This window comes from Chrysemys picta, chromosome 10 (assembly GCF_011386835.1).
Source record: "Chrysemys picta bellii isolate R12L10 chromosome 10, ASM1138683v2, whole genome shotgun sequence".
Classification (NCBI taxonomy): Eukaryota; Metazoa; Chordata; order Testudines; family Emydidae; genus Chrysemys; species Chrysemys picta.
The window spans coordinates 39790949-39818738 of NC_088800.1; the positions used below are offsets into that span (position 1 = coordinate 39790949).

General features: G+C 50.6%; 1 protein-coding gene across 2 annotated transcripts; it reads right to left on the reverse strand.

The window, feature by feature from the left end:
• Positions 1-365: 365 nt before the first annotated feature.
• Positions 366-26793, reverse strand: LOC101942592 (synaptotagmin-5-like). Of its 2 annotated transcripts, XM_065558473.1 has the most exons (5): positions 26581-26793; positions 4648-5531; positions 3962-4127; positions 2857-3023; positions 366-2306 (listed from the first exon to the last, which is right to left on the reverse strand). In XM_065558473.1, the coding sequence occupies exons 1-5, from the start codon at positions 26654-26656 to the stop codon at positions 2145-2147; spliced, it is 1455 nt and encodes a 484-aa protein (XP_065414545.1). In that variant the 5' UTR covers positions 26657-26793; the 3' UTR covers positions 366-2144. The 2 variants fall into 2 exon arrangements, with proteins under 2 accessions (XP_065414545.1, XP_005309266.3); XM_005309209.4 differs by lacking the exon at positions 26581-26793 and having other exon boundaries at positions 4648-5760.
• Between the last annotated feature and the right edge of the window lie 997 nt (positions 26794-27790).

Consider the following 27790-nt stretch of genomic DNA (forward strand, 5'->3'; position numbering starts at 1 on the left):
ACCGGCCCATGAACCATGGCCGTTTGGACCTGCAGTGATGCCAGGGCTGGAACTCCCATGCCACAGCACAGGCCCCGAGAGTTAAAGGCGACTCATAATAATAGAGCCTGTGATACACAGGTTCTAAATCCAGTTAGGAGAGAGCAGTGCTGCAACTACACAACGGCCGTTCCTCCATGTGTACATACACACCTACAGTCCATGTACATATACCTCCCCCAACACAACCAACAATCCAGATTATTTAACGGCACCATTCACTAGCGAGACTTGGGAGTTTAATAAAAACCCAAGGAAACCCTGTTAATATTGTTCTGACATCAATACAGTCGCATGGCAGGAATGACCTCACGGAGGCAGCAATACACTTTCAGAACAAATTCCTTTTATTTGTTTAAAGGGGACAAAGTGGATGGAAAACACAAAGGTCTGAGCCAGCAACCAGATGTGGGGCTGCGGGCCTGGGCCTTGCACTATAGTGACGGCTCCCCTGGGCCTTCCCAGTGATATCACTTCCTGTCTGGCATCTTGGGAGACCACCTAGCCTCTATGGAATGCTGCTGTGTTTTAAAAATAAGTTTCCAAGCTATTACCTTACCCATTACCCTGGGGGGGGGTATTTTTCATTGACTGGGGATGTGTTAAGTATCTGACTGCTATGGTTGCAGCTTGATTTGATAAGAGGATATGAATGAAGAGATGTTGGGGGTGATGGGTTGGCCATTGGAATAGGCATAAAATTACAACTGCATTGGCAGTAACAGCCCAGCAAGCTGCAGCTGCTCTATGCCAAGCTAGCACTGCCAGCATTACCTCAGTGTTGTGCCGGAAGGGGGACCATGGCTTAACAAGGGAATCCCTCTGAAGATTCAGTGACATCAGCAGAATCGCAGGAAACTGGGCTCTCCTGGATCCACCTGCTGGACCTCATCCCTGCAATCTTCCTTTTTTCACATTGTAGCCCTGCTCCTCCAGCAGCAGCTCTGAACTCCAGAACTGTAGGTCCAAGTAAAGCAGGGAGGATTATGCACCAGACGGATGCATCCCAGGGCAGGTCCAAGGTGAGACGTGCAACAGTTTGACACTCCATTATAAAGCAATGAAGTGGGAGAATGGGATGGAATCTGGTATTTTATGCAGGAAATTGGGGATAGCGAAAATGGCCTTCCAACCCTTCTGTGACCTCTTCCCTGCCCATGCTCAGGGCACATGGGTTCCTCCTTCACAGTGATCCCACAGATCAGTGCTCTACACAGTACAGCTAACTTGGGCTTTCTTACACAGAGATCTAGGAATCAAGGCTGACATTTCATCCATGTGTGGTCCAGCTGTTCCCTACGAGTGGACTGGAACAGACTGGAGGTTGTTCTGACTGCAGCACTGATCGTACATGTTACGCTGAGCAGAATTCACATAAATGCAGTAGGGGCCACACCTAGCCCAGAGCAGGTGTAATTCTACTGACTTCACAAGAGCATCAAGCATGGAGTAAGTTGTCATCATAACTACAGTGAAATCAATGGTGTTGCGCCTGGTTATCCTCAGGCTGGATGTGGGTCAGGGCCTCCAAGGCTGTCTTAAATTTGATCACTGGTTACTGTCTTGGTTTGGGGATTGGGGACAACTAGCTTTGTTGGCGTGCCAGCCTGGAATCCTCCTGAGCAAGTCTGGAGCACATGAAGCTTGCTCCTTCCATCTGTCCATGCTCTTTCCTCTCCTCTCCATGCTCCCACTTCCCTCTGCTCCTTTCCACATCTCATGTTCCTATGCCCATCTCCTGCCCTCCTTTCGCTGCTGCTGCCAGTGCTCCCTTCCCCGGGCCAATGTCCCAACAGCAGCCAGGAGCTGATGGTGGGGCTCTTTCCCTTTAATTTCAGACATATGCTCTCTATCTAAGATACTTAACAAGGAAAGTCTCGCTTTGCTTCAAGTTCCTTGCTGCTCCCTGTCTTGGTGGCCTCGGGGCCATCCAGAGCAGCACAGAGCAGACTCTCACCACATAGGAGACGACACTTTTGACATGACTACAGTTCTTCAACCCAGCCACGCAGCCAGCGGGAATTACACGCTCAGGCATCAGCACTGATTTCCCCATCCTGCTCCGACTGACAAGCTCCAATGAGTCACCTGCTGATTGACCTATGTCAAGGGGAGAGACTGAAAACATTCGGCTGAATCACATGCCACCGCGCGGATTCCACCTGCCCTCGGCAACACATCTCCTTCCAGTGGAGCAGCCCTGCCTCTGGGGCGTGGGGCCCAATCAGCACTCGGCCCAGGGTGCAGCTGCGTGTATAGAGACGAGCCTTTGGGGAGGAAGGGGAAAGGCAGCATGAGGCAGGGAGGAGTCAATGGGAGAAGCAGCCAGAAGGCTCAGCAAACAGCCCCTCCCCTGGAAATGCCATCCCATTCCGACAGCCCCTTGCAGACAGCAACAAGTCCCTGCACCTCCTCCGCCAATACCACCTGTGCCAACACCCCCCCAGAACCCCTTCCAAATGCCACCATGTGCCAACCCCCTACAAGTGCCAGCTGCCTTGACAAACTCCTTAACATTCCACTGAGGAGCCAACCTTCCCACAGCAAAAACATTTCCCCAGGGCACTGAGTCCCTACTGGTACCAATCCCCCTGAAAATGCCCCCGAGCATGAACCCGCCCTAACAAACCAGCTGGCTCCAACAAACCTCCCTGCATATGTCACCACCCACTTGCCAGCAAATGCCCCACTGTCACCTGCCTGCTCTGGAATCGGTGCCTGCACTGATAAATACTGCACCCCCCCCTTATGCCCTGCAGCATGCTAATGCACCATCTGATGCATACAGGTTCCCACTCCCACTCCTGTCCCTCCGACCTGCATGATGGTGAACTCCAGGCACAGCTGCTGCTCCTGGATGTCTCCTGCAGGGACACTGAAGAGGAAGGGCGTGTTCCACACGGGGTTGTAGCCGGCTATGGACTTGGTCTCCTTTGTGTCCATGACTCGCCCGTTGTAGTAAAAGTGAATGACAACGTAGTGGTCTGGGAATGGAATTGGAGAATAAGGAGACTGCCGACAGCACACGGGATCTGCTGTGAACAGACACAGGTTTGCTTGGACGCAGGGAGGCTCATGAGGAGGTAAGTTAGGGGCGGCTGAATAGGTGTGTCCTGTCTCCCAGAAGCTCTGTGTCAGGCCCTGTGGAGCTACCAGGATAGAATGGAGAGAGCTTTGAAGCACTGGACACTCCCATAAGTGATGGTCAGAGGGCCCCGGGCCTCGGAAGGTCATTTAAACAAGAGAAGGTGTCTGAGCCAGCTACTCTCTTCACTAGCGGCCTACAGCGTTGGCCTGGCTAGAGGATTCACAGCCCTTCTACTCCTGCTCCCAGGAAGGCGACGGGATCTGCCACTGCTGGGCTTGGGAAAGTGGGATGCAAAGAAGGGTTAGAACAAAGGAGCAGAGAGGACCTGTGCCTGCCAATAAGGGGGTGGGGGAGAGGGAGGGCAATTGAGCATACCCAGTACAAGCCAAGGAGCAAATGGGGGGGCATGTGTCCTCTCATGCCCCCCACCCCCATGTGTCACCTCTGCAAGGGAAATTGGAAATCCCACAACTGTGATCCCCCCACCCATTCTGGATCCCTCACTTTAGCCCATATTTCCCCTGTACTGAAAATATCTTCATTCTAACCATGGTCCCAGGGGTGTCACCATGGGCATGCTCCTCATAGGGTTAAGTGTGTGCTGTACGCAACATTGGGTGGGGGGCTGATAGGGCCTATAGCAGAGATGCCCAGACTCCATGGTCCAAGGGGTCTGTAACTGAGAGGGGCATGTGCCATAGCAGATCCTGGGGACTTTTAAATGACACAACTGTATGTTCTACAACAGGAATACTATTACCGGTCCCTCCAAAGTCCTTCCTGCTGCCGAAGCCTATTAAACCTGGTCTGCCCCTCAGCCCTGCACCTCCCTACCTGGTGCCCCTGGCATGCGGGTGAGCCGGCCCAGATTCTCTGCCTTGCGGACCAGCACCTTGATACGATTGGCCAGAGCCTGGTACTGGAGGAGAATGAAGAGCTGGCCCAGGGACGTGGATTGGGAGCACGCAGCGCCGTAGCTCATGTCCTGGGCACTGAGACACTGAAACAACATGGACAGCAGGAGACAATGAAACACCCACCAATCTCACCTCCTCCCCCCAGCCTCCAGGGCACCTAGCAGCCACTGAGACAGAAACAAAGGTCAGCCCCATCCAGGAGCTTCAGGATGGAAAGTCCTTCACGTTCTTACCACAGCCAAAGGATTTCCCACCCACTTACCCCCATCACATATGCCCTCCCGCCCAGCTGCTCTCCTTCCAGCTAAGGCGGACTTCGCTTCACCTTGAGCTAAAGAAGGATCTTTTTGGACCTGTGGCCCTTACAGGATGCATGATCAGACATAAGCTGGTCTGGTATCCCATCTAGCAGAGGGAAGTGGTGATACACCCAGTCCTCACTTGCCCTGTGAGGGGAATTCCACTGAATGACACAGAGGTTCTGTAATGAAAAAGTCCTCCCCTTGCATCCGTATGGGTGGACCTTTCAGTCTCTGGGGCCCTGGAGACCTCAGCCAGCACTATCCCCACTTGGTACTATTAGTTCAGTGACCCAGTCCTGACCTTTTTGAGTTTGGTTTTGGTGGTTGACAGCTCCCGGGTGTAGCTGGAGGCCGCCTCGGGGTTCCAAGTAACCTGGGCACACGGGAACATCACTTCCCCAACGAAGGAGTCCCTGAAGCTGCGAAACTCCTTCACATAGACAGCGAAGCGCAGGGTGAAGCCCCTCAGCTCCTCCAGGTGGTAGCGGCCGAACTGGAACTGCTCTCGGAACTCGGGGTTGAGGCTCTTCCTGCGCACAGCCGTGCGCTGGGGCTCGATGAACTTGGGGAGCAGGTACACCTTGACATAGGAGTCCCGGCTGCTTCGAAAGCCCTTGGGCAGGTGGGACACGCTGATCACCGTCACAGTGAGCGTGGCCTCGGGCTGGGAGTAGAACAGGATGAAGTGGAGCTGGGGCTGCTGCTTGGGGCCAGCACTGGAGAGGCTCCTCGGCATGGTGGACGACTGGCGGACGCTGGGTCCCAGAACAGGACGAGTCAGCAGGCTGCTCTCGTCAGTCTCTCCAGAGATGGTGGACCGGCGCTCCCAGCCCGGCTCTGTCTTGGAGAACAGGCCAAGCTTCTGGGAGAAAGGGATGCTGGGTAAAGAGGCCCTCCCATGCAACATGCTCTGTGGCAAGCTGCCAGCGCCAGGAGAACCCAGCGAGTCATTCCCTGCACATTCCAGCATCGCTCCCTCTAGCTCCACATACTGTTGCTGGATGGGCATGGTGGTGGTCTGGGAAGGCAGAGCAGGCCCCAGCTCCACCAGAGTGTTGGTTGGTACCTGCTCTTTCCTGCTGCTCTGGTTGTGCCTCTCACTTCGACGCCAGCACACTGCACAGCCCAGGAGAAGGCAGAAGCACAGAAGAGCCAGCCCCACTCCGAGGAGCACCTGCAAATGCACTGAATGGAGCAGAGAAGAATTACAGCATGAGTATATGAAGGGGGCTGCAGATAGCAAAGCTTCTGTGTGACCAGAAGGCATTTGGCAGAAGGTGCCTGGCCAGTGGGTAGGAAATGTGATTAAGATGTAGCAGTTTGATGTTGTGTTCTACGGCGATGGGCCTGTTACAAATGCCACAGGTAGACTGATTAGGCAGGTACCTCCTTCAGCTCATCAGAAATCAGCAGTTCACATCACTACTCCAAGGACGAAGTGATCAGAATCGTCCCTTATAATAATAATAATACCTGGTTATTTCCAAAGGAGGTCAGTATCAGGATCCCCATTTTACAGATTGGTAAACTGAGGTACAGGGTGATGAAGAGCCCAAGGTCACCCAGCAAGCCAGTGTCAGAGCCAGGTATAGAACCTAGGTCCCAGTCCAACTCTCTATGATCTTAAGATCTATGAACCAATAGCTTGATGACAACTGAATCTTGGCAAACACCAGCAACTGCACAGCAGTCAAAATCCAGATACACCCTCACACCCCAGGAACAGTCAGAGCCAGTGGTCCAATTCTGTGCTGTTACTAAACCAAACCTGTCATCCCCTCTCTCATCACCGCACAGGACATGCTGGAAAGATTACTGTGTAATGGCGAGCGATAAGAGAAAGGAGCAGGGTCAGAGAGCTGTGCTGGGGGCGTCAGCATCTGCAGTGCTCCATTCTCTCTGAGCACCATTCCCGAGCAGAGCTGGAATTATTACATCAGATCAACACATCCGTCGCAAGGCTAAAATAAACCCAGCTTCACCCTAAACAAGATAATGGCCATGGAAAAAAACCTCCTCTTATCAGCCCCACAGCCGAATTGACGCACTGTTTATGTAAGACACATGATTGACGCCAGTCAAACACCCAGAGGGAAAAAAAAACAGAATCCTCTCTTCAGCCTCCTTTCCAAGGCCTGGTCTACACTAGGCGTTTATGTCGAATTTAGCGCCGTTACATCGAATTAACCCTGCACCCGTCCACACTGCGATGCTATTTAGTTCGACATAGAGGTCTCTTTAATTCGATTTCTGTACTCCTCCCCGACGAGGGGAGTAGCGCTAAATTCGACATGGCCATGTCGAATTAGGCTAGGTGTGGATGGAAATCGACGCTAATAGCTCCGGGAGCTATCCCACAGTGCACCACTCTGTTGACGCTCTGGACAGCAGTACGAGCTCGGATGCTCTGACCAGCCACACAGGAAAAGCCCCGGGAAAATTTGAATTTGAATTCCTTTTCCTGTCTGGCCAGTTTGAATCTCATTTCCTGTCTGGACATCGTGGCGAGCTCAGCAGCACTGGCAAGGATGCAGAGCTCTCCTGCAGTGATGGCCGTGCAATCTCAGAATAGAAATAGGGCCCCAGCATGGACTGATCGGGAAGTCTTGGATCTCATCGCTGTGTGGGGCGATGAGTCCGTGCTTTCCGAGCTGCGCTCCAAGAAACGGAATGCAAAGATCTATGAGAAGATCTCTAAAGACATGTCAGAGAGAGGATACAGCCGGGATGCAACGCAGTGCCGCGTGAAAATCAAGGACCACTACCCCACCACTGACCGTGGACTCTGAGGATGGGATATTGTCCACGGCCGGTTCCTCGGACATGTTAGGGGACGGGGAAGATGAGGAAGGAGAGGAGGAGGACGAGGCAGTTACCCCCAGCCGTTACCCCGGACACAGAATCTGGGGAAGGATCAGCCAGTAAGTGTTGTAAACATATAAACATTTATTTTTAACAGAACTGGAATTTTAACAATTAAAAGAATGGGTTGTTCATGATTACTTTGCCCTAGGCGCTTAATGGTTCAGTCATGGGCAGTGCAAGTTTTGAAAAAAAATCTAGCAATGTCCGGTTTTGCATGATTGTCCTGCCCAAGCCGCTCTACTGTTTAGTCCCTGCTACTGCAGCTACAGTAAAATGCGGTCTATATGTCCAGGGATAGAGCAGAAATCCTCTTGGGACATCTCGATGAAGCTCTCCTGGAGGTAATTGGAAAGCCGTTGCATGAGGTTCCTGGGGAGAGCGGCCTTATTGGGTCCTCCGTAGTACGACACGTTGCCGCGCCACGAGACAATCAAGTACTCGGGAATCATTGCTCTGCACAGCAGGGCGGCATACGGCCCTGGTCTTTGGAGGCTTTCCCGGAGCATTCTCTCTTTCTCGCTGTCAGAGATCCTCATCAGGGTGATGTCGCTCATGGTGACCTGCTTTGAATTAGGTAGGGGAATGTTAGTGTTGGGACTGCTTGCCCGTTCCTTTACAGAACTGTAACCGCTGGTTTGCAGCCACGTGGTGGAGGCAGGAGAGGGGCAGGCTACAGGGATCGTTCCCGGGGACAGCCGCGAGGGGGTGGGACAGGGGCAGAGTTCCTGCTTGCCGGATTGCTGGCAGCAGGGACTGACATTGCTTTCAATGTGAAATGAGGCCAGTGCTAATATTAAAGTTTTAAGCTGCCACAAGTCTACGGCTTACCATGTCTGCCTGCAACAGAAATTCCGTTGTGCTGCCCCGCTTCTCAAATGTGCTGTGCAAGACCCCAGGCACTGAATGCGAAGGCCGAGAATTCGACCTTGTGCTGAGTGCGCATGTGATAGGTGCTGTGCATGGTCTTGTTCACAGAGAAAGACTATGTTCTTTGTTCACAACTACATTTATCTTTCTGAGGAATTCACTCCCTTTTTCCCATTCCCACAGCCACATCTGCGACTGTCTCACAACCTAGCCTGGCATCACACTCCCAGAGGCTAGCGCAGATTAGGCGTAGGAAGAAGAGGACACGGGAGGACATGTTCTCGGAGCTTATGGCCTCCTCCCGAGCCCAGGCAGCACAGCAGACCCAGTGGCGGGAGAACTTGTCCCAAATGCACCAAGCAAACATGGATCGGGAGGAGAGGTGGCGGCAGGAAGACCAGCAGGCGACTCAAACGCTGCTTGGACTACTGAGGGAGCAAACGGACACGCTCCGGCGATTTGTGGATGTTCTGCAGGAACGGAGGCAGGAGGACAGAGCCCCGCTGCAGTCTCTCTCTAACCGCCCTCCCCCGCCACCAAGTCCCATACCCACCTCACCCAAAGTCCAAAGAAGGAGGGGCGGCAGAGTCCGTGGTAACTCTCACTCCACCCCTGCAGAGAGCACTAGTAGCAGAAGGCTCTCATTCCCCAAAATTTGAAAAAAAATTTCCTTCCCTCCTGACACAAGCCCCCGTCCAAGTTTCACCTCCCAGTTCCATGTGTAGTTGATAATAAAAAATATGTTTTTGTTAACTACTGTTTCCATCATGTTCTTTTGGAGGAGGAGGGGAAAGGCGGTTGGTAATTGGACAGGACAGTCACCTTTGGCAGGGTACATAGGCGGGGGCAGGTACAGCAGCAGGGCACATACACAGTGCAGTTACTAGTTACCCTGGTCAGTCTGGGAGGTGGTTTTCGTGTTATGTGGTGGTGGGTGGGTTGCTCTGTGACTTTGTGGCGGGGGAGGGCAGTTACAGATCGTAAGCGGCGGACCTTATGCAGGATCACAGAGCCACGCAGCAGGAGATCTGTAACCGTCCTCCCCCTGCCACAAAGTCACATAGCCCCCCCATACACACAGTCCCGATCAGGAGGGGTGACAGGCTCCGTTGAAAGAAGCAGCCCACCACAGCACAGCCTGTCAATCCTTGAGTTTAGAAGCTTCATTTGCGTCACTACACTACACCCCCTCTCCAACACAGTCTGCGTCCCAGTTTTAAAACATTCCCGCCAAAACAGTAGTAAAGAAAACGGTGTTCATTAACAAAGTAGAAGTGATTTTATTTCGAAACGTGTGTTGGAAGGGGGTGAAGGGGGTATGTAACTGGAGAGGATAGTCAACATTAACTGGGTAAAGACACGGGGGCAGGTTCAGCTTCTCTGTACACAAACTTAAAAGTCACAGGTTACCCTGCTCACTCAGGAACCTAGCTTTCAAAGCCTCCCGGATGCACAGCGCGTCCCGCTGGTCTCTTCTAATCGCCCGGCTGTCTGGCTGTGCGTAATCAGAAGCCAGGCTATTTGCCTCAACCTCCCACCCCACCATAAAGGTCTCCCCCTTGCTCTCACAGAGATTGTGGAGCACACAGCAAGCTGCTATAACAATGGGGATATTGGTTTCGCTGAGATCACAGCGAGTCAGTAAGCTTCTCCATCTCCCCTTGAGACGGCCAAAAGCACACTCCACCACCATTCTGCACTTGCTCAGCCGGTAGTTGAAGAGTTCTTTTTCACTGTCCAGGGCGCCAGTATAGGGCTTCATGAGCCAGGGCATTAGCGGGTAGGCTGGGTCCCCGAGGATCACTATAGGCATCTCCACATCCCCAACAGTTATTTTGTGGTCCGGGAAGTAAATACCTTGCTGCAGCCGTCTAAACAGACCAGAGTTCCTGAAAACACGAGCGTCATGAACCTTGCCCGGCCATCCGACGTAGATGTTGGTAAAACGTCCCCTGTGGTCCACCAGTGCTTGCAGCACCATGGAAAAGTAGCCCTTTCTGTTAATGTACTGGCTGGCCTGGTGGTCCGGTGCCAGGATAGGGATGTGAGTTCCATCTATGGCCCCACTGCAGTTTGGGAATCCCATCGCTGCGAAGCCATCTATGATCGCCTCCATGTTTCCCAGGGTCACTGTCTTTGGCAGCAGTACATCAACAATTGCCTTGGCTACTTGCATCACAACAACCCCCACGGTAGATTTGCCCACCCCAAACTGGTTCGCGACTGACCGGTAGCTGTCTGGCATTGCAAGCTTCCAGAGGGCTATCGCCACTCGCTTCTGGACAGTCAGGGCTGCTCGCATCCGGGTTTCTTGCGCTTCAGGGCAGGGGACAGCAACTCACAAAGTTCCAGGAAAGTTCCCTTCCGCATGCGAAAGTTTCGCAGCCACTGGGATTCATCCCAGACCTGCAGCACTATGCGGTCCCACCACTCAGTGCTTGTTTCCCGTGCCCAGAATCGCCGTTCCACGGCATCAACATGACCCATTGCCACCGTGATGTCCTCGGCACTGGGTCCCGTGCTTTCTGAGAGGTCTGTGCTACTCTCAGACTTCAGGCCCTCACCGCGGTGCCGTAGCCTCCTCGCCTGACTTATCTGCATCTGCCTCAGGGAAAGGTGTATGATAAGCTGCGAGGCGTTGAGAGCGGCCACAAATGCAGCGATGGTCGCAGCGTGCTCCATGCTCACAGTGCTGTGGCGTCCACGCTGTCACTGACTAGAAAAGTGCGCGAACTGATTTCCCGCCGGCGCTTTCAGGGAGGGAGGGCGGGAGTGATGGACGGATGACGACAGTTACCCAAAAGCACCCTGGACACATTTTTTTTACCCAGAAGGCTTTTGGGGCTACACCCAGAATTCCAATGGGCAGCGGGGACTGCGGGAACTGTGGGATAGCTGACCACAGTGCACCGCTTCGAATGTCGACGCTTTCACCGTTAGTGTGGACTCACAAAGTCGAATTACTGTCCTTAGTGTGGACACACACGTTCGACTTTGCAATATCGATTCCAAAAATTCGATTTAAGTAAAATCGAACTACTCTCGTAGTGTAGACATGGCCCAAGTCAGTGGGTCTGGGGCTTTGACGACAGCCGTGGGGTGACCCCACATGTGCTAGAGGAAGGGCAAACAGCCTGGAAGTGGAGGTGCCCTGACGCAGACAGCAGCTGGTTCTGGGTGGCAGTGGCATGCGGCACTGCTAACACTGCATGCATGGTAGGATCATAATGGTAAATTCAGTCTTGACATTCTCCCCTGACTCACAGAGGACTCTCAAGGTTCCCTCAGTGCCCCAGCGATTTCCCATCCTGCACTCACCCCCATGATGCTGTCCATGCCAGCCTAGGAGAGCTAGATGCGGCTCCCCTCACTACCCATCGACACCTGTCTTACTGTAAGTCAGCCGGTGGAACTGCCACATGAGACACCTCCTCCCATGCCCAGTAATTGAGCATGATGGCCCCAACATCCTCCCTATGGCTGCGTGGCCAAGAGTGAAGGAACATGCTGACATCTCGACCTCAAAGCCTGGTGTGGGAAGCAAGTTGCGGTACCACTTGAGCGCCCGAGCTAATCCACCTTGGATGCCATGGTAGATCTGGATCAGTAGGTTCAACAGGGCAACCCAGGTGTCAAAAGTCACCAAGCTTCCAATCCCATCTGTGGAGTAACCAGGACAGGGGACAATCTGCCCTAAATATTTAAGGCAGTTCCCATGCTCTTGACTTCCAGCCAGTTACCGAACAGGGATGGAAACTTAGATCTTTTTAGTCCTTTAGTTCTAGTACATTATTTGTTTCTTTAACAGCACTAAACGAGACTGAAATTCTGAATCAGAGAACAAAATGAATGCTAGGATTGATTTATGGAGTTGGATGATCTCTTGGGCGTGGGGATGGAGTAACGTAAGGTTAAGGCAAAGCGAAAGATGCCTGCATGAAGAATAAGGACACCGCTGCCCTCCCGGTCTGCGAAGACTGGGTGTCCGTTCAGGCCTTGGGGAGGAGACCAAACATAGTCCATCCTCTCATTCCCCTTCCCAGCAATGGACTCAGGCTGAGAACTATCAAGGGGGTTTGTGTAGCATCCCAGGATGCCTAGAGCAAGGCCTATAGTTTCAAACTTGAGTGGCTAAAATTTGATTCAGAAAAAAAAGGCCTGATCTGAAGAAGTGCCATGTACCCAGAGCCCTTGTAAACTTCAGTGGGAGCTGCAGGTGTGCTACGCTGCTGAAAAATCAGCCCAGACTTGTATCTAAGAGCCTATGTATGGATTTAGGAGCCCTACCTTTAGGCTCCCAAGTTGTAAAATTTTGGCCAGAGTCCATCAGAGATTCTATTCAGCTCAGTCGACAATGTTCCCTGGGCTCAGTGCCAACAAGCCCTGGTCTGAGTGACAGAGGTGTCAGTCCATGGCATTCCATCTGCAGCATGACTCAGAGAAGCTGCATTATGGCTGGTTTGCATCTCAGCAGCCTGCAGGAGCAGGGGCGAGGGGGAAGAACTTGGGCATCACAGTGCAATGGGGCAGGATGGGGAGCAGAAACCAAGATTGTGAAGGTGCGCACGCAGTTCCTTCCTAGCACGCAGCAGTGCTGCACGACGGAGTTCCCATCTCACCTTGGGGAGTTCAGAGTCCCTACTTTATAAACCAGCCATAATGCAGAGAGCTTGGAAAGCCCCTGGAGTGGAGGTAACTGACAGTGCCAGGGAATCCCAGCCCATCCGAATCAGCCACAGTAGAGCTCAATGGACCCTTGTGCTAGGTGTTTGGGTTGTGCCATGATGATGACATGCGGATACAACCACTTTGCCATTTGGTCAGGTTCCCAAGCTCCTTTCCAGTATCCAATCACTGGGCCATCTCCCTGCTCCTTTTAGACTGCAAGCTCTCTGGGGCAAGGCCCGCCTGCCATCCCTGTCTCGAGCACATGCTGGGCCTCTGTAGAGCTAGACATGGGCACTCTATAAATAACTGATGAAGTCACCAGCCTGGAGGAGCCCCTTCCCCAGGGCCTGTCCCCAGAGCATGCCCAGGAATGCGATTTCACGTTTTAAAATGCTTTTGCGATTAATGCCCAGCTGCAAAGGTCTCCTGGTTCATTAGCGGGATCGACCGATGACTTTCCTCTCACTACTGGGAGGGTGGAAGCGGATAAGGGAGTGAGAAGGAAGGGATAAAAATGGGATTGTCCAAACACCTCTGTCCTGCTCTTGGTCACAAGGAACAAACAGATCTAACAGGCTGGAGAGCTATGTGGCAAGAGACAAGATACAAAATCCATGTACCCAGGGAAGGGAAGAGACCAACCTTGCTGATGTTTGTTGAGCAGGACTTGGATGAACAGCCAGAGGAAGAGGATAGCCACCACCCCTTCTATCATTCCTTTGCAGAAGAAGAAGAAGATGGACTGGCAAAGGGTGAGAGCTGGGTGTTCGGGATCCACGTACGCCATCCTACTGGCTGCAGAGAGAGCAGGAGCGGAGCAGGAGCTCTAGCTGGTTGTGGGAGCTGTGGTACCAGCCTGCAGCAGAGCCATCAGGCAGAGAGTAGATCCCAAAGGCTAAGGGAGAAGCTCGTAGACTGGGTTCCCATTCAGGGGAATTGTTTTCCTCCTGCTGAAGATTTCTGCCCTGGTAAAGCATCCTCAGGGCCTTGGCTGGGAGGAAGACACAGTCCAGCCTGCCTGTGTGCTAAACAAGAGCCAGAGCAGCAGAGTTCACCGGCAGAGCCTATGCTTTGCCAGCTCCTGGTGGGACCCAGAAGGCAGACGGTGTGAAAACGCAGCCCCAATCAGCCAGCAGGCTGCCAGCTATCCAGCAGCCCCAGAGACCACCTGCCAGTGCAGATGTCAGTAGCCCTCTTTAAATAGTTCCAGGGACAGATGCAGAAGGCAGGGAGTCATCTCAGTTGCTGTTAATAATCAGTATGGCTTCTGCTCCAGTCAGTCCAATCCAGAGCCCTCCTCCCTGCCAAGGCCCTGCCACGTCACATCAGCAGTGACAGGCTAGCCAAGCAGAACACAGCTGCCTTTCAGTTTGAATTACTGGTACAACATGAGCAGACAGAGGATCGGTGCCCTGTCGTGCTAGGTGCTGCACATAAACAGACAGAGCAGGGTTCAGCCCCTGCCCCGGAGACCTTCTGAGCCAATTTAAGGCACGTGACGGGGGGGAGGGGAAGGGGGGAGCATGCACTGCGAGGAACAGGAAGGACAGTGAGGGCAAGAGACATTGGCGTGATATGAGGTCACAGATTAGTTACATTCATGTTTGTACTACATGTAACTTGTTACATACATGTAACTAGTCTATGACTTACTGCTGCTATCTTCGAGTCCCCCATTCCCTCCACTCCCCCACACTCGTCACATCTGTACATGTTACACTCACGCACCTTTGTTTATTAATGGTATCAGTATTCTGACTGGCCCGGCCGTTCCCTGTTAGTAATTTACCAGACTTCACAACCTGGACTCCATCCTCTCTGCTGTTCACTTCAGGAGCCCTGCAGAGTGTCAGCTCCGTCCTTTCTTGCTCTATTATTTCTGAGATACTTTCCTGCAAATCCTACCTACTTCTGAGACTTACTGATCCAGCTTTTCCTCTCTCTGTCATCACATGCCCCACACCCATCCTGGACCTTCTATAGATCCCAGATGGGACCACTGTGATCCTCTAGTCTGACCTCCTGCATAATACAGTTTACAGGACATTCCAGGATTAATTCCAGTTGGAACCAGAGTAGATCTTTTAGAAAAACATCCAGCCTTGATTTAAAAATTGCCAGCGATGGAGAATCCACCACAGCCCTTAGTACGTTGTTCCAATGGATAGTTACCCTCACTGTTAAAAATGTGCATCTTATTTCCTATCTGAATTTGTCTAGCTTCAACTTCCAACCATTAGATTTGTTGTGCTTTTGTCTGCTAGATTGAAGAGCCCTTTATTAAAGTTTTGTTCCCCATGTAGGTACTTTTAAACTGTGATCAAGTCACCCCTTAACCTTCTCTTGGTTATAGCTTGAGCTCCTTGACTGTATCACTATAAGGCAGATTTTCCAATCCTTTAATCATTCTCGTGGCTCTTCTCTGAACCTTCCCCAATTTATTAACTCCCTTCTTGAATTGTGGACACCAGAACTGGACAAAGTATTCCAACAGTGGATCTTTCCTATGGATCTGCATCCCTCTCCCCCCACCCAATATCCCAGTCTTAACCCTATCTCTTTCTTAACCATGCACACACACTGTTCCCAGATCCCCACTACACTATCCGTATCCCTGACCTCAAACAGATCAACCCAGACCTCCACTGGTTCTGCATTTGCTCTCCCTCCCTACACAAGTGCCAAAAACCCCTCTGTCTTCACCCTTGAGACACATTATTTTTGAGCTGAGAGCAAATGGATTCCACCCTATCAAATATCTCACTGGAACAGTTACATACCTTATCAGACTAAAGTTCAGAAGTGTCCAAGACAAGGTTGCATGTGGAATCTTAACTCTGCCCCCTTGGGCATATATATTCTTGCAGTAGCATTAAATCATGTGATCGTGCAGGTCTCAAACAACACAATACAGTACAACAGTTTTCACAACACATGCTGCGTCTTGCAAAATTTTAATTCCTTTCATTGTCATAATGGGCCAGCATACTTTTATTGTTTAATTCTTTTTTACATATATCCTTATAGTCTCTATTTTAACAACTTTGTCAGCACCCATCTGCTGTACATTTTATTTTCAACAATTAATTATGACGCTAACTTAGCTGTGAATTTAATTAGCCTATCTATATTCCAGCAAGATGGCAGTATTATGCTAGCTAGGTACTTACACAGACCCATAACTGATGTAGCTCAGAATATCTGTGCTACGATGTTTAATCTATGGTATTCTGGGTATGTATGATTTTGTATGTATTCTTCATATAGGTGAATTTCATGGACTCCGAGTGCACACACAGAATACTTCACAGCACTACAACATGCTACACTTGTGGATCTAACGAATCAGGAAAAATTAGGTATAACACATGATCATGTAATTGAAAGGTGGTGTCATAGAAGCATAGGCACAAGGGGGCAGAGTTAAGGTTACACATGCATTACCTCAATCATTTCCTGATTTTTAAATTCTTACCTGTGCAACCTTAATGTTCTATTAACAAGTTTGTTTGGTTTTTCTAATAGAGTTTCCTAGGTGTTTTTTTCTTGAAAAGAAAAAGCACAGGATGATCTTCAGACTCCAGGACTTCAGAGCTGCATTGCAATGCATTTCAGATAGCACAGATAAATTCCATAACCAGGAACTCTGGCTACATGCCCCCTCTGATACAGCTCCCACTGCAACTCCCATTGACTTCACTGATGCAGAATCAGGTCCCTTCGGTTCTATGAATTTGGGTAAGACTCCAGGTCAATGCATTTCTCAAGCGCCACCAAAGCAGAGGCCTCTCTGATTCAGGGTAGGGTTTCCAGGGGTCTGGTTTTCGACTGGAACCCCTGGTCGAAAAGGGACCCTGGCGGCTCCAGTCAGCACTGCTGACCGAGCCGTTAAAAGTCCAGTCAGTGGCGCAGCAGGACTGCCCTGACTCTGCACAGCTCCCCGGAAGGGGCCGATATGTCCGGTCTCTAGGTGCAGGGGCAACCAGGGAAGCTCCACACGCTGCCCCCGCCCCAAGCGCCAGCTCCACAGCTCCTATTGGCCGGGAACTGTACAGTGCCGCCTGGCCACACCTCCGTCTAGGGGCCGGACATGCCATCTGCCTCAGGGAGCAGCATGGAGCTAGGGCAGGCAGGGAGCCTGCCTTAGCCCTGCTGCGCTGCCGACTGGGAGCAGCCTGAGGTAAGTGCCACCTGGCCAGAGCCCGCACCCCAACCCCCTGCCCCAGGTCGGAACCCCCACCTTCACTCCAAACCCCTCTGCCCCAGCCCAGAGCCCCCTGCTGCACCTCAAATCCCTCATCCCTGGCCCCAGCCCAGAGCCTGCACCCCAGCCAGAGTTCTGCACCCTGAACTCCTCATTTCTGGCCCTACCCTGGAGCCCTCACCCCCTCCCACACCCCCATCCCCTGCCCCAGCCCAGTGACAGTGAGTGAGGGTGGGGGAGAGTGAGCAACAGAGGGAGGGAGGGTGGAGTGAGTGGTGGGGTAGGGCCTCAGAGAAGGGGCAGGGCAGGGACTTGGGGCAAGAGTCGGGGCCAGGGTGTTCGGTTTTGTGCAATTAGAAAGTTGGCAACCCTAATTCGGAGCCCTTCTTCAGCAACTATGAACCTTACGAGTCTGGCTAGAACCCTTCATCAGACCCACTTCTCCCTACCAATTTGTAGCAGATTAGCCATTTCACAGCAAAGCTACCTGTCAGTTAGCTGCACATGGACAGCAAACTGAAGTTTTACCAATGGAACACCTATGCAGAGCGATTAGGTGACTCAACCAAAGTCACACAGCGAGTCAGGGACAAGAGCCAGGACTAGGACTCAGGAGCGCCTGGTTCCCAGGCTCCAGCTATAACCTCAAGGGCAGATCACGTACAGAGCTGAAAGCATGCGGAGTGCTGTGTACCTGCTATCTGAAGCAGTGCTAACACAGTTAAGCAGAGCTGGCGATACCCCATAGACCTGCACTGATTTATTTTTGTTTCACTGAGAATTGACGATAATGCCCTGGATACTGATTAACATGCTTTGTTCATTATTAATTCTTGTCCCACCTGCCCTGATAGAGGGAACTGGGACTGCTCCAGTAAATGGGCTGGGAGGTTTGCCTCATTTGCCTGTGGTCTCTCAGTAGCTGTGTCCTCAGCTAAATCACTGTTTTCAAAGCACTGAAGAATCACAGTGATATCCCTATGTCACCTCCATCAGAGCAAGACGGGTGGCAGCAGCAATCCGCTCATGGCACGACAGCCTATCACCTCAGGACACCACTAACCTCTGAGAGACAGATACCAAAAGGTCCTGCACTTAAAGCACAGACAAAAGAATTATGCCTCTGACTTTATCTTGCCCTGGAGGTTGGAACGAATGGCTCCAGAAATCGCAGTCACTGGAAACAAATGCACAATGGGTGCTAATAGATTCCAAGTATTCTGGGCCAGATCCCTAGCTGGTGTAAACTGGCAGAGGCTGCTGCTGATTTACACTAGCTGAGGATCTGGCCCTCTCTTTCTACAATGCTAGGTCACAGAGCCAAAGCCTTTGTAATCAGCCTTGATCCTTGCTCTTCATAGTGCCTCTTTCCTCTGTTTTACTCCCTCACAGGTCGCTAGATGGCAGAGACAGAAAATATTGGGACCAATATTTATTTGGGCTACAGAGTTGTAGCTATAATAAACATTTGACATTCTTCATCTGACACTGCCAATATAACTTCCTTGTCTCTTTGCCCAAAGTCAGTTTGGAGGCCCTCCCAGTGCCCCATCCTGTTCAAGTTTAACACAGCAGGAAGCACTGTCTGATAGTTAAAGCCATGCAGTGAGTGTCAGGATGCAGGGGTTCTATTCTCAGGTCTGCCCCAAATCACTCTGAGAGTCACTTTCTTTCTCTATGCCTCAGTGTCCTTCCCTTGGGGATAATGTCTGCCTACCGCAGGGGTGCGTAAAGGGGCTTAATTTTTAGTGATGTGATTGAGACCCTCAGATGGAAGGCCATACATGGCCAGTATGAAACAGGACCTTTAATAAAGCAGCAACCACGTTTGCCAAATCACACTGTAGATAACTAGCCAAAGCAGGGGATGGGCCCAGCTACACTCTAACTGTGATTCAAGCAGTCATCTTTCAACCCAGACATAACATGTTTCCACAGGGCAATAGCTGCAATCCTGAATGGTATTAGAACCTTGATCATTCAATTTCTTAGAGTACTTTGAGGGTGCAATTAAAGTCCTTTCTGTAGCTCAAAATGGAGCCACATTCAATAAATGGCCAAGCCTAATGCCTAGATAGCACTTCTAGTCTGTAGATCTCAAAGCATTAGCCCTATTTTACAGATAGGGAAACCGAGGCATTAAATAGAACCCAGGTGGCCTGACTCCCTGCCCCATGCTCTGTGCACTGTACCATGCTGGGCACAGCCCTCCAGCAAACCTGCTCTAATGAGACCCAAAGGCTGGCTTTATACCACACATCACAAGTGAGAAAAAATATCCCTGTCTGCATGTGAGGGAATCATGTCTAGCTCCTGTCCTGCTAGTAGCAATAGTTTATCTTTCCACATAAGGATCTCAAAGCACACATGAATGAACTGGGCCTCCCTGAGGCAGGAATTACCCACAAAAATTGCGCTAGCCAGACACCTTCTTTAAACATAGCTGCTGGCAGGCCAAGTCTGTACCTCTGCCTGATCCCCCGCACAATCCCAGCTCCAGGGCATGAAGCTCCTAGCCCTAAGGAATGGGTGCTGGTTGTGTCTTTCTGGGGCACCATCCTGGAACTGATCTTCCCAAACGCTGCTGGGAACTCTGGCCTAGATCCTCAGAAATATTCAGGCTCCTAATTCCAATTGATTTCAGTGGGAGTTAGGAGCCTAAATATAGGGTTACCATATTTTGAGCCTCCAAAAGGAGGACACTCCACGGGCCCCAGCCCCGCCCCCGCCCCCGCCCCAAATCCGCCCCTTCCCCAAAGTCCCCGCCCCAACTCCGCCCCCTCCCCTGCTTCCCGCGAACATTTGATTCGCGGGAAGCCTGAAGCAGGTAACGGGGGTGTGGGGGGAGGAGGCGCGGCCTAGTCTGGCCCCCCCGGCCGAGCACCCCCGGCCCACCCAGCACTGCCAGTCCCCGGCTCGGCCCCCGCGCCCCCGGCCGAGCACCGCCGGCCCGGCCCCCGAGCCCCCGGCCCGGCACTGCCGGCCCCGCATGTCCCGATTTTCCCGGACATGTCCAGCTTTTTGGGATTCCCCCCCGGACGGGGATTTGGAGCCCAAAAAGCCGGACATGTCCGGGAAAATCTGGACGTATGGTAACCCTACTAAATACCTTTGAGGATCTGGGCCTCTCTTCTCTCTAGTGCAAACTGCTAGAAAGCAAAGCATTCCCCTCCCCCACTACTCCTGCCACCCCCTAGAGCTCGCTCTGCTCTGCTCTGCGGCAATGAGATAAAACAAAGCTGAAAGAGGCTGAGAGCTGAACAAGCAGGATTAGAGGAGGTGGCAGAAAGCCGGCTCATTTAGGAAGGACTTTGCTTGCTGGCATCAGCCCCCTCCCTGACATGATCTCTGGGCCCACAGCATGGATGCGATCAGCAAAAGCAGCATTTCCTGAGAGGGGTCGAATTAGACCACACAGATTGTTCATCTCTTTATTTGCAATGGAGCTATCAGTACTGGTCTGTCCCTCTTCTTGGGCTTGGATTTGAACCACTCTGCAGAGGATTTTGGGGGAGGCTTTAACTGTGAATACTATTGCAGAGAGCTGCAAGCCTAAGCGTGTCGCAATGTGTTCTGTAGGAATGAACACAACGCTGGGAGTCAGGAACTCCTTCAGTCTAGTCATGGCTCTGCCCAGGCTTGTGACACTTTGGACAATCATGAGAGTTTTGTGCCTCAGTTTCCCCCTCTGTAGAATCAGGATAGCACTTACAATATGGGAAGTGCTGCTGAATGATGAAAGGAAAATCAGAAGGAAGGAAACTGCACCCCTCATTGCTTAAAAGCACCCCCACTTCCATCTGTACATACCTGGTCAGGAGATCGCACCCCATCCCATCAGACATACACCTGGCCAGCATTATCCATGCATTGGTGACTGACACTCACTTCTGGAAATGTGGCCACGCACCCTTGAAAATACAACATCCAGTGGCCCATGCAGATAGCAAGGTCAACTTTGGGGTTCCTCTTTCTGCGCAGACTCCCTTTTGTTGGATACAGAGCCCTTTGTCTTGACAGTCCAAGCCCTCCCTGAGATCAGCTCTTGGAAACTGCCTCTCCATTCGTGGCCACAGACCTCCCACAAAGCAACATTCCAGCAGAGCAACCAATCCAAAAAGGGTAGGCTTGTGCGTGCACAAGACAGATCTGTCCCAGGAGCTGGACCTAAACTATGAAACTCACTCCTGCAAGCAGGAAGAGTGACCATGGACTCAATGTCTTTTCTCACACATGCCCCCAGCCCCCACCCCGAACTCACTTAAAGTGCCCTGAACATGAGGACCGACCTGGCAGCATGCAGGTGGGAAAGTGTCCGATTATTACAGACCTTATTGGCCACTGCGAGAGAAGCTGCAGAGGAGAAAGGATGGCAATGAACTAGTTAATTCAAGATGGGACTGGCACTCAGCTGAATCCATCTGGCATAAGCTTTCCACCTATTTGTTTTTGTCCTGCAGGGCATACTAATGACATCATCATGACGCTGAATCCCATTGTTTGCTTCTTCACTCAATCCTGGATTAATAGCCCTGGAAACTGAAGTTCTCTAGGTTTATACCAGGCATCAGCTGTGCAAGATTCCCCCACAATGGTCTGTCAACATGCCACAACCCTGAAAGGGGACATCTGCCGCCAGGATCCAGTGAATCTCCCTGATTCTTGGCTGAGATGGCTAACAAGGGAGACAGTGCTAATTGTGGTGCATTTCGAGAAGTGGACACCACTGGGCTGATCATCAGATGATGACAGTAAACAGAGCTCTGTATATAATGTGATCACTTGGCTATGCAAATTCCATGCATGCATGGCTGCCCGCCTTTCTGAAGCTGCTATGGAATTTTCCTCCAGAATCCAAGTCTCATTTAAAGAAGAGAGTATCTATGGGTAAAGTTTTGACCTAAGTGATTTAGGAGGCCAAATTCCATTGAAAGCCAATGAGAGTTAGGCTCCTAAGTGTCCACATCACCTTTGAAAATGAACCTTCAGCTCCTAACTCACCTAGGAGTTTTAGAACATTTTATATGAAAAAGCCATCAGAACATAAACTAATGCAGCAATATCTGCCTGAGTTTGCAGACAGCCTGAAACAAAAGTTCTGAAAAAGGTGTGAGCTGCACCATTCAACTCAGTAGCTCGATCACCAATTTTGTAAGGCACCCGAGTCCCCATTTAGTAAACTTAATTGGGCTGCCTGGGGAAGGCCAGCTGCAGTGGAGCCATCAACTGAGAGAGGCCAGAGAAAGTCCAAACTACAGGAAAAATGGTGGATACAGTAAGTGCACTAAACACCTCGATCCAAAACCCCACTGAAGTCAATGGAAAGACTCCCACGGACTTTTATAAACTTTGAATTAGGCCCTAAGTGAGGAGCTAAGCGGAGTCTGATTCTGGACAGAGCATTGTTAGAGGCTGAGATTGGTCTAAGACCGACACAGGAGATCGTAATATGGGGGGGGGGGGGGGGGAAGCAGCATCCTATACTATGGGACTGTGCTGAGTCAGGGTTTTAACATGCAGGCCTTTTCATCTGCACCGAGCTATCTTTAGCTCCTTTGTTATTTGTGAGCAGACCAAGCAGCTTTTGAAGACTGGGTTCCTGCTTGGCTGAACAGTGAATGGCCTGTTTTAAGAAGGCGAAGGGGGTGGAGGTGGGATCAGTGATGTGCAAGGTATTCTATTGCAGTGGTGACCACAGAAGTTAATACCCAGGGCTTTCAAGCTCTGGGAATGTGAGTCAGGAGAGCCAGAATGTGCCAGGTGTGGATTCCCTTGCTGTTTGTGCTGTATATCAGTGCTGATCACTGGAGATAATGGGAAAGGTGCATCAGTGGCAATCTCCTCCCATTCTAATAGCTTTCCAGCTATACTAAATTCAGCCCTTGCATAAGTAAGTACAATTCTTTCCAGGGCTGATTCTGGTCCCCAGAGGATACTAAGGTATATGGGGAAATTGACCGGAATAGCTATTGCCAAGCAAACTATTCCAGAATAGCTCTCTGTATAGACAAGCCCTCCAACCTGTCTGCCCAAAGCTAACGAGATGGAGAGGAAGAGGAACTGAATACACCAAGTGGGTCAGGTACAGGATTGCGTACATCACATGTGTAACATTGCACATTGCAACACACCGTGTGCATCGACAGGCAGAAAGTGACATCCTGCACTGAGTGCAGTAAAGTGAAGTGTCTCGGAGATGCTTATGTGCATTAAAACTTTACCCAACAATGAATCAAAGAGTTGAGCACAGTGTGTAAAACAAGCCAAGGAAATGGCCAGTTAAATTGCAGAGGGATGTGCCAGATAGCCCAGATTCCACTGAGTTGTTGTTAAAAGATGCAGACGGAAGAGTGCAGCAGGACTAGGAAAAAATGAAATGCCTTTTTGCACCTCTACACACTAGGGGATCTGGGGGGGAAGGAGATTAAAAACCACACAGAGTACAGTGTGACCCTGAGAAAGGACTATAAAAATGATCCCTTTCTACTTAGCAAATCTGCTCTCTTCATGTAACCAGAAAATAAACTCCTGCTCCTTTTTCCTCCCATTAGCCCTGCAGAGCCAGGAAGCCTATAAAGAAGGGAGCTGGATTCTATCCCAGCTCCTGTATCATCATAGATTTGTTAAGCAAGGCCCAGTTGCAGAACTGATGTTGCTAGCGATGTGTGAGCCAGAAAACAACCCAACTTAGATGCAGAGCTTTTATGGCCAGGAGGGACCATTCTGATACTCTAGTCTGACCTTCTGCATAGCACAGGCCAGAGACCCTCGCCCAATCGTTAACACATCAAGCCCATTATTCAATGTTTAGACCCCCGTTTGTGAGTAAACAAAGCACTATTGACCGGAAATTAACAAGAGACACTAAACATAGAAGCCCATGATGCCATTAGTCTTTTTTTTCCTCTAACAGAACCACCGCAAACAAACAAACATTTAAAAGCAGCAGTCAAAGAACTGATAGGACATTCCAGAGCCCTGTGACAGGCCAGGTGGCACAAGGATGAAGTTAGTGATAGACCAAGCTGCCATTGTTGAAGTTCACCATGGTTTCTTTAGCTCAGTCTGATCCTGCACTGTCCTTACCATGGATTCCAAGTTGAGGTTTTACCTGACTGAGGAGGCCAGGGCCCCAAAGGAGCAGGTTATAACTTGTGTCCACCGACAGTAGGGTTAAAAAAATGTTACACTTCAATCATCCAGTCTAACTTCCTACATCATCCCCACCTCTCCCTTATCTCCCATCCTTGACGCTTGGCCATGCTGCTGCTTTAACCCTTTGTCCCACTGCTTGCAGTGTCTAGATGGGAGGGCACCAGACCTGTGTTCTGTTCCCAGCTCTGACACTGACTCACTTTGTGCCCTCAGATAAGTCCCTTAGGTGCCTTTGAAAATCCCAGCCTAAGGGAGTTGGGCACTTAATTCTCCTTGGAGCCTTTGAAAATCCCAGCTTTAACCCCTCTGTGCCTCAATATCCCCATCTGTAAAACAGGGAGAGCGAAGTCCAGCCCAGCTTTGTAATGTGCATTGAGTTCTACAGCAGAAAAGCAGCTAAAGACTATTACTAATGGCTCTGTTAAACAACACTGACTTTTGTTCCACCTCCAGCTCCCCACCCTAGCCCTGGCATCTTGAGTTACTGTAATACCCCCTCCTTTCTATTGTAACCTTGAAACTATTGATTTGGATTAAAAACATGCCAGACACTAGTTGGCACATTGTCAATCCTAGAGATGGTAAGATTGCAATCCTCTTCCCTCCGCCACTTTGTCTCTTCTGAAGAGCTAAACCAAGCTGTCTCGTGCCTGTATCCTGTCACCTGTATAGCACTTGTACTGCCCTTTTTTTCTAGGCTCTTTTCTTACACAGTAGGGCCCAGACCACAAAAATCCATAGGCCTGTGTAACGCAGCACTATCACGCCGTACACATTACACACAAACAACAAACTATCTCAGAAAAACATGACTGAGACTGCTTGACGCCCTCAAAAATTAGTAAATGCAGAATTAAAGTTGCCTGTGCAACCTTAATTCTGCACCTCCCCTTGTGCATTATAATAATCTATAATATATATGATCACACGCTATTTTTTCCAGCCCCTTTCAGTACCCAGAATGGATGGTGCTAATTGAATGAGCAACTTTCCAATATTTTGTTTTATCCTTACTGCACCTGTGTGGCACCAGGCCTTATTTACTGTCCACTATTTATTGCACGCTGCTCTGAAGGTAGAATTATTAATTTCCTCATGGGCTTTTCTATGGCACTCATTGGTATAGTACCTGAGTGCTTCACAAACATCAATTAATTTAGCCTCACAACACCCCTGTGAGGTGAGGGGTGGTTGTTATGGGGAATGGAGGCCCAGAGAGATTAAAGTCAGAAGTTTCCACTAATTTTGGGTGCCCGATTTGAGACACCTAGGCCCTGATTTTTAGAGTCCTTAACTTTCTATAACACTTTATATGTTCACCACACAGCTCCCATTGACTTCAGCTGTGGCCAAGAGTGCCCAGCACTTCTGAAAATCAGACCCCAGGGTAGCACGTCAAGTACCCAGAGAATGAGGAATACATGAGTGACCACCACCTGTGAAGTTTGGTTTAAATGACTTGCCCAAGAATCACACAGGAACTCTGTGCCAGAGGCAGGGACAGAATCCAGCTCTCCAAGGCAGCATTCAACTCCCTTAACCATAAGACCATCTTTTCTCTTCCTGCAGCCCCCTGCCTCATTCACTATGCCCCTGCCGACTTCTGCAACAGACAAGACAGGTTCTTGTGATCAACAGCCTCCTTCGCTACATAACCCTGATGCATCCCTCGAGCAGGTCCCCACCCTGTGCACTGAATGAGGCAGGGGCCCTGTGGAAAAAACAGTATGTGGTCATACAGTTAAAGACTGCATGATAATGCACATGCACAAGGGGGCTGGATTAAGATTGCATAGACAACCTTAATTTTGGCATTTCCTAATTTGTCAGTGCTTTACTTTTCAGCCTTAATAGTGTTCTTTTAACATAGTAAATTACACCCACACAAAATCCTGCTTTTATAAAAAAAAAAAAAAAAAAGCAAAACACCTTATTTTTCCCCAGCCTCATCATTGGAAATGGCAGACCCATTTTCACTGAAATCTCCCACAGAAAATCAGCCAGACACCCAGCATGAAAAATTTCAGCCCAAATGGTGATCCTTTAGCAAAATAATAAGCAACTCAAAACAGGGGTTTATAATGGAAAATGTCAGGTATCCTTAATAATATGCAGCAGCCCCATCCATAATCCCTGAAGACAACACAGCAGCTTCACACTACAATATCCTAGTTCCTTAATCCTGTCCCCTCAGGGATGCCTCTGATTCTGCTTTCTAGATGGCTATCCACACCCCAGCTATAGATGCCAACAATAAGCGCCTCGTCTAAGATACTAGGACTCCTCTATGTTGGTTAGCTAGGGTTCCAATGGACTCCTCTCCGATCCCTGCTGCCGCACCAGCACAACGGCTCCTACTTCGGATTCAAGCACAGGCAATCATCCCTGCTCATATGTGGAGGCTGCTGCCAGCCAAACACCAGCCCTTTGCACAGAAGGGCAGTTGTTCACTCTTGCTTCCCAAGTCCGCCTTACCTGCTTCATCGCTCTGGCTTTTGAGGTGAGCAGTGAGAACTGACGAGTCCTGAGGTGACCCCAGCAAGGCTGACATGAGGAAGTCTGTATGCAGTGTTGTTGTCACCGCGTCGTCCCAGGATATTGGAGAGACAAGTGGGGGGCGGGTGGGGAGAGGTAATCTCTTTTATTGGACCAGTTTCTGTTGGCGAACGAGACAAAGCTTTTGAAGTTTGAAAGGAACAAAATGAAGCCACCAAAGGACACTCCTGTGCGGGGCAGGGACGGGGGGGAAAGGAGGGGGAGGTCTCTGCTTTCAGTCACTCATTGCCTGGAGAGGCTGGGATGGCAGAAAGCAGGTGAGTCTGGCAGCGGCGCAGAGCTCTGGCAATCTGCGCTTGTCTGATATACAGAGGCCAGGAACTGCTCCAGGCTGGCAGAGCTGAGCAAACAGACGGAAAATTCCACCTGTTTACTCCCCTCCGATCCCAGGGGAAGACAGGCTGCTCCGTCCTAAGAGCAGCAGGGGAGATGCAGGGATAGCCTCCGGCACAGGAGAGGGGAAAACTGGCCTGAAGCACTTTGTTGCGGGGTGCTTCAGAGCCCATCTGAACTCTGCCAGGATTCTTGGCGGGAGGGGACAGGAGGGCGAAGCTTGTTGGGATGAAGACAGGAAGATGGAAAATGCCCATTCTGGGCTGAGGTAGGGCAGAGCATCCAATGACACCTTGGGCTCCAGCTGAAATGGGTACTGGTGGAACAAGGAATCCATCTCCCCAACAATCCTCATGTCCTTACTAGTTACCAAGCTGCAAATGCTTCCCCAGCCTCATCCACAGGCAGGCTGAGCCCTTCAGCCATCAGGTGGGTTTACCACAACTGGACTGGAACTCGGGAGAGATCCAGGTTCAAGTCTTGGCTCTGACACAGGTTTCCTGTGTGATCTCAGGCAAGTCACTTAGTATCTCTGTGCCACAGTTCCCCAGCTGTAAAATGGGGCGAATGCTTCTTTTCTCCCACAGTTTGGTGATACTACAGGCCTTGACAGAGACACTTGGGTTTGACAGTCACTATGATGGGCCCAGTATCAGAACCTGCATAGATAATTTTATTTCAAGGATGCAGAGTTTGAGCTCAATGTGCACTTGCCCTAACGCTGGTGTGGGAGGAGTGACCTTTACACAGCATTTTCCATTCATAGACCCCAAAGCGCTCGACAACCTTCTGTTGA